Source organism: Lutjanus erythropterus, chromosome 11 (genome assembly GCF_056507025.1).
Source record: "Lutjanus erythropterus isolate fLutEry1 chromosome 11, fLutEry1.hap2, whole genome shotgun sequence".
NCBI classification, from domain to species: domain Eukaryota; kingdom Metazoa; phylum Chordata; class Actinopteri; order Lutjaniformes; family Lutjanidae; genus Lutjanus; species Lutjanus erythropterus.
Window position 1 is genome coordinate 41,168,271 of NC_139327.1, and position 7,698 is coordinate 41,175,968.

The following is a 7,698-nucleotide window of genomic DNA, read 5'->3' on the forward strand; positions in this document are numbered from 1 at the left end:
CGTTTGATGACCTCACTGCTCCAGCTGATGTGTGAACATGGATGAGTTCAGCTCAGTACTGGAGGGCAGAACATTCGATATCTTAAAAACAAACATCAAAATCTTAAAATCAATCCTGAAGCCAACAGGAAGCCAGAACCACACACACACACACACACACACACACACACACACACACACACACACACACACACACACATCACACACACACACACACACATCACAGACGCTGCAGAGAACGTCTGTCTGAGTCCACATACAGAGAGTTTCAGTCATCAAGCCTAAACGTAACGAAGGCGAGCAGCTGAAGCTGGAAGAAGCACCTTTGACTACAGAGACAATTTGCACTATCAAAAGTGACACCAAGGTTTAAATAAAAGAACAGTTTTTGGAAGCACCAACAGTCATTTACACATTTCAGATGTCCAAACACAATAACCTCCAGGAAACTTGTGTCCATCCAAGTTTTTATGTCTTGAAGACAAGCCAGCAGAGAGTCCTGACATTTCCATTTTAAACTTGGACATCATCTGCAGATCAATGAAAAGAAACATGATGGAACCCAGGGGCCGCAAATAGAAAGAAAACAATAAAGGGCCCAAACTGGAGCCTTGGGGACCCGACAGGAGACAGGGGCCACATGAGGAGAATTCACCCAGATGGACAGAAACTCCTGTCAGTTAGGTAGTTTGTAACATCATTGATGATTGATTGATTCATCTGAACATGAAGACTGGAGACTCATTTGAACCTGATGAGAGATTTAATGAATCAGTTGGAGCTCAAGAAAATTAAATTCTCTTTAAAAAAAAAAAACAATACAAGAGATTTTACAGAATTTGGCAACCATTTATCAATCATTTCAATCGTATTAATTAATGCTGAACGATTTAAAGAAAACTCAAACTGATTTTTTTTTTATTGATACTGCAGTTCTGATCTGATTTGATTTTAGATGGAATTATTATTTTCACATCATTATTGAAAACCATATTAAAGGTCTGATTTTTGCAGCAATCTGTAATCATTTGTTGATTAATCAATCAGTTATCAACTATTAAATTATTTGGCAACTTTTTTGATAATTGATTGATCAGTTTTTCTTGAAGAAGATTATCTAATTTCTCTGATTTCAGCTTAAGTGTGAATATTTTCTGGTAAACTGAATATCTTTGAGTTGAGGACAAAACTTTGTTTTTTTTTTAAAAACTTTCAAAACTTTCTCAAAGTTTTGAAAGTTTGAGTTTGAGTCAAAACTGAATCATCATTTCAGTGGTTTAACGTGAGTTTTTGGTTTTACAGGCTGCTGAATGTGATCGAGGTGAAGATCATTGAATTATTTCAGGTTCTGTTGGTAGTTTGAGTTTTATAAGTAAAAATGTAAACAAGTAAAATCACTCATTAAATCAGAAATAATGAAAACCTTGTGCTAATAAATCTGATCAATGAATTCAATATCAGCTGTTTACATTTTATTCTGGGAGTAAAAGAAGGGTGTGTGTGTGTGTGTGTGTGTGTGTGTGTGTGTGTGTGTGTGTGTGTGTGTGTGACTCCACGCTGCCACCGTGTGGTTGAAACATCAAACAGCAGCAGACTGAAGTGAAGATCTGATCTGTTGTGATTTATAATCAATAACAGATTTATTTGATCATAAAGTCATACAAAGGTAAATAGATGTACTTTATTGTACAGATTTATTTCCTAATAATTTCTTCAAATCACAGTTCTGCTCCCTTTATTTAAGTTTTAAACCAAATATTTATTAATTATTAATTTTAAACTTTATTCATAATTTACTCGTCTATTAAATCAAATGATCCTTTAACATTTTAGAGCATTTTAACTGAAAGTTAACTGAATAATTTCTACTAAATGATGTCATCACAACACGTTTCTCTCCAGGAAACTTCATGAATTATGATCAACTTACACATCTGGAATGATTCATTTACAGTTTATTTATTTTTATTTATTCATTTATTTGATTTTTTGACATGTTTACATGAAGCCATTTTTTTTATCTGCATATGTTCAGAAAAAGACATTTGAAAGCTGCAGTCTCTCTGTGTTCCACCTGTTCTTCAAACTGATTGGATCAATAAGGTCCAAACACAAGGTCGACATCTCTGACTTCACATTTTCTCACCATTTCATGATACTTTGAAAAACAAATAACTATTAACCGAGAAAATAATCAACTGATTGATCAGCTGTGACGATAATTCAAACACTGATCGTTAGTTAAAAAATTATTGCCAGATTGATCACTGGACCTATTTATCAATTGACAAGATTGTGACAGGATCAATTTTTCACTATTTTCTGATTTTCTTTTTTTTTCTTAATTGCAGTCGACCATTTTACATTTTGATAAAATTTTAATTAACTGTTTATTGGAAGTTTCCACTAAACTGCTGAACTGCTCCTTTAAAATGAAATATTGACTCAGTTTCAGATTTTCAGACGTTAACGAGTGAAAAAGACACAGACATCAGCGTCAGTTGACATTTCTTTTATTTAAAAAACAAAGAGTCACCAAAGTTAGAATTTATAAAATCTAACAAATATTCATAAGAAACTTGAGCTGAAACTTTTTCATGTGATTTAAACAAAAACATATTAAACAGCAGAGACACTAAATAATCTGATTCAAGTGGAAGAAAAACAAACTTCTTATACAAAATGATCAAACTGACGACTTAAAACTAGAAATTATGACGTTCAGCTGTCAATAATCAATCAGTCTGATCAGCTGCACAACATGAAGCAAATCAAACTGTTTATCTGACTGAATTATTATTGATTTCTGTGTTTTATTGAAAAAAATATCTGACGTTTTCTTGGCATCATCGGTCCAACAGAACACAAACTGTTTATTCACAAGTTCTCCTCCAGAGTCACATGATCCAGGACAGGGTTAGCCTAGCTTAGCACAAACACTGGAGGCAGAGGGGAAACAGTTAGCCTGTTAGCTCCGCCCTCCAACAGCTCCACCTGTCTGACAGACACGTTGTTTACCGATCGGGTGGAGAAACGAGACACACAAAGACGAGACGTCGAGGTTTTGTTGGAAACTTAAAAATGTGGGATTGCTCCTTTAACCTCAGAGCTGATTGGTCGGTTTTTCTCAGAGCGGTTTGGGCAGGCCGGACACCTCCTCCAGACACTCGTCGTAGGCGTCCTGGTAGTCCTGGTGAGGTTTGATGAGGATCACGCAGGTCGGCCTCTTGGATCCTGCAGACGAGCCCAGATCCTGAAAACAGAGACGCAGTCAGACACGAGACGCACAGGAGCAAAACTCTGCTCCCCATTTTTAAACAACAGGAAGTGCGCCGAATTAATCACAAGAGTCCAACAATTCTAATGATAATGATTCTAATTATCTGGAAGTAAAAGATTTGTTTGTTAAAGGAGGAGAGTTTTAAATCTTTCTGCATGTTGTGTTTATGTAGAGAAACCAAACTCCTCTAAAAAAAGTAAGAATTTAAAGATGTTCTGTGTGTCAGCAGACTTTACAGACGCAGCAGGTGGAGAAATCACTTCGTTTGAATGATTTGAATGATTGAATGATTGAATCAGCTGTGGACTGTGAGAAGGCTCTTTATAGAACGTGTGGAACGTGTAACATGGAAGAAGTGGAGATTATTTTCAGGTCTTCTGTTACCTTCTGTCTCTAGTGAGCAAAAAGAAAAGCGGGATGCTCCTTTAACAGAGGAAGAGATCAGAGGCACTGAGCTCATCAGGAATATTATAACGAGTATATTGATTTTCTATATTGTCCCATTTTACATGACGAGTTGTTGGAGACATCTGAAGTCGTCTCTCTGCTCATCCATAAGAAGCAGAGATACATCAGACATCTGATCTCAGACCAGTTAGACTTCTTAGACTCTGATTCTGACAAAAACACTGACATCACGTTTAGAGAAATTATTACCTGACATCAGAAATAATGACGAAGACTCCGATTCTAAATGATAAACTGCCATAAATCAGAGGACATGTTGGTATTGGACACGTCTGTCCACTGATGCTGCTTCATTTCAAATATAAAATACTTTAGTATTCAATTAAATCCAAATGTGGAGGAAATAATGTTCTCAGATATGGAACCACTCCTCAAAATAAAAATGAATCTGGATAAATGGGGAAAATTAATATGATTAAAAATGATGGTTATCCCACAATTCAATGTTGTTTGAGACGTCTAGATTGGTTAAACACTGGAAGGGAACGGATCCAGAACTGAACTGGATCAAGAACAGGAGCCAGTAGGCCCCTTTAAACCTGTGGATGTTCTTTCACATGGTTCCAGTTCTAACAGACATGAGTTCTCTTCAAACCCAGTACGGGAACGTTCTCAGACGGTCTGCAGAGATCTCACGTGTTTCTCTATGACACAAACCGGCTGAAAAAGTCTGTTTACTGGAATCAATGGATTATAAAAGAGATACACGAAATAATTGATCCGTTCCTGGGTGGAATATTTCTATCTTCTTCTGATCCTGTACAAAAATATCATCTGGAATATAGACGTCATTTTTGGAAATACTTGCAAATCAGAGATTGTATCACGAAGGGCCAATTTATACAAGAACCCAGTGTTCTGTACAAGAACCCAGTGTTCTGTACAAGAACCCAGTGTTCTGTACAAGAACCCAGTGTTCTGTACAAGAACCCAGTGTTCTGTACAGATCCTCTAACAGCTCACTAAAACAGATTTATAAAAGTCTGAGGATCATCTGGCAGAAAGATTGAAACTGTGTGAAGAGGATGGTCAGAAATACTGGTCAGTACATAAATAGAAGATAACAGACAGAAGGTAACAGACAGAAGGCAACAGACAGAAGGCAACAGACAGAAGGCAACAGACAGAAGGTAACACAGAGAAGGTAACACAGAGAAGGTAACACAGAGAAGGTAACAGACAGAAGGTAACAGACAGAAGGTAACAGACAGAGGATAACAGACAGAAGGTAACAGACAGAAGGTAACAGACAGAAGGTAACAGACAGAAGATAACAGACAGAAGGTAACAGGCAGAAGGTAACAGGCAGAAGGTAACAGACAGAAGGTAACACAGAGAAGGTAACACAGAGAAGGTAACAGACAGAAGATAACAGACAGAAGGTAACAGGCAGAAGGTAACAGACAGAGGGTAACAGACAGAAGGTAACAGACAGAAGGCAACAGACAGAAGGTAACAGACAGAAGGTAACAGACAGAAGATAACAGACAGAAGGTAACAGACAGAAGGTAACAGACAGAAGATAACAGACAGAAGATAACAGACAGAAGGCAACAGACAGAAGGCAACAGACAGAAGGCAACAGACAGAAGGCAACAGACAGAAGGTAACAGGACAGAAGGTAACAGACAGAAGATAACAGACAGAAGGTAACAGACAGAAGATAACAGACAGAAGGTAACAGACAGAAGGTAACAGACAGAAGATAACAGACAGAAGGTAACAGACAGAAGATAACAGACAGAAGGTAACAGACAGAAGGTAACAGACAGGTTTGAACAGGATGAACTTAATGACCAGTGATTTGTTGGAAATGTCGGGCAGAAACAGGACATTGAACATGTCGTCTGGGAACAGAACAATAAGTGGACCGGACTCTGACTACTGATGGTCACTGATGATGTCACTGATGCTAGAATCAATAATGGAGGTCAGAACTTTAAGAGGTCATGGTCTGGTGTTTTTGCTCAGAACACTGCTGGACACTGATGATGTCACTGTCCTGGTTACCAAACAGCTGTTTCTGTGTATGTATATTTACCATTGGCCTATGGATATTTTGTTATGTATTAAGAATACTGTTAAATAAAAACTTTAATTATTTTAAAAGAAGTAAGAGACCTTAGAACGCCATAATTGACCAATCAGAACTGAATATTTAACAAAGCCGTTAAAAAAACAGGAACATTTGCTCTATGATGAAAACACGACGAGATAAAGAAAAAAAACAACATGGCGGTGTTTTTGTGTTGCTGTGGCAGCAGACTCACCACTTTAGAGGGGATGTAGGCGTACGGCAGGTTTCTGTCCTCACACATGACCGGCAGGTGACAGTAGACGTCGATGGGCAGAGTGTCACCTGCCAACACCACGATCCTGCAGACAGACGCATCAGTGAACACACAAACCACTGAATCAATCTTTATTATTCATGTTTATGATGCTCTGATGAAATGTGACGGAGTGGCCCTTTAAACTCACCCTTTCTCTCCTTTGTTGATGAACTTCTGAACTTCTTTCACTCCTCGCCGGATGTTCTTCACTTTGGCAGCTGGAACGACAGGAAACACCGTGAAGACACAGTTCCAGACTCCAATCGAAAATCAGATCAACACTCACATTTTGATTCATCCTGAGTTCAGCAGCAAATTTGATTCAATCTGAAAAGTTTGACACCGACATGATGAAACATGTTCAGTTTTTACTTCTCTGAACCTGAGCCCCCGATCCATTCAAACATGAAGAGGGCTTCACTGAAAGACTCACCAGTCCGAAACTACAGACATGTCAATGAAATCACGGATGCCGAATTAAAGACAAGAGTTCAACGATTCTCACAAGATCTAATTTAATGACCTACAACATTTCTAATATCTGCTGTCACGCACATAACATTAAAATCATACATTTTAAAACGCAGTTTGGTATTCTTTTACTAAAAACACTGGAAAAGAAAGCCAGCATAATTAAGTTAATCTTAACAGCACTCACACATCTGACTAATAAAACAAGACACATTCATTTGAATTAATTAACTAAAATTAATTTTTAATTTCCCTCCGGTGCCAACACAAGACATGAACCTAAACCACCAACCCAGTTCAACAAAAACTACAAACATGAAGGTTCCTCTGAAGGCAACACATTTTCAGTGGATTCTGGTGTTGTTTCACTGAATATAAAGAGTGAGAGTGAATGAAACCGACAGATCCGCAGCAAAATGAAAATGAATAACTGGTCTGTTTTTAACGTTTCTCTCAGCAGCACGAGGCAGGAAACAGTTCATTCAACTAACACCGAACATGAGTGGAGGCTTTACTTTACTATAGACATTTAAAAACATAGGATATGTGCCGAATTGATCCTTAGAGTCCAACAATTCGTACAAGACTTCAATTTATGACCTATAATGTCCGCAATGTCTGCTGACACACAAGAAATCCTTAAAATCGTACTTTTTAAAAAACGCAGTTGGGTATTGCAGCACCAGACAGGAACCTGAATCAATCCAGTCAAACAAATCTTAACAACATGACGGGGGTTTCCTCTGAAGACAATGGCTTTCTATCGATGTTTCACTGATATGATGTAGCCGAATTAATCAGAAGAATCCATCGATTATTTCAAGATCCAGTTTATTGACCTACAACCTCAGTAAAGTCTGCTGACACACTAAAGATCTTTAAATTGTCTATATTTCATATGGAGTTTGGTGTTCTCTCCACAGAAACGATATACAATCGGTGTATTTTTACCCTTCTTGACGCATTTGTAGAGCTTCTTGCTGAGTTTTTTCGACGCCAGCGGCTGAGCGATCGGGTTCACGTTGGCGATCAGCTCCTGGTAAGACCTCTCCGTCCCGTCGGCCCCCGCGGCAGCGGCCTCTTCTCCGTCCGCAGAAATCTTCTCTTTCTTCACCTTCGTCATTTCTGATCGACAGTAATAATCGA

General features: G+C 38.2%; 1 protein-coding gene across 1 annotated transcript in view; it reads right to left on the reverse strand.

The window, feature by feature from the left end:
* Positions 1 to 3,083: 3,083 nt before the first annotated feature.
* Positions 3,084 to 7,698, reverse strand: part of nhp2 (NHP2 ribonucleoprotein homolog (yeast)) — a 4,700-nt gene continuing 85 nt past the window's right edge. The window contains exons 1-4 of the mRNA XM_084730188.1: positions 7,504 to 7,698; positions 6,230 to 6,299; positions 6,019 to 6,124; positions 3,084 to 3,253 (exon numbers count right to left, since the gene is read on the reverse strand). The exon at positions 7,504 to 7,698 is cut by the window's right edge and continues 85 nt beyond it. Coding sequence (XP_084586314.1) covers positions 3,128 to 3,253; positions 6,019 to 6,124; positions 6,230 to 6,299; positions 7,504 to 7,675 — 474 coding nt within the window. The 5' untranslated portion in view covers positions 7,676 to 7,698 and the 3' untranslated portion in view covers positions 3,084 to 3,127. The remainder of the gene's footprint in view (positions 3,254 to 6,018; positions 6,125 to 6,229; positions 6,300 to 7,503) is intronic.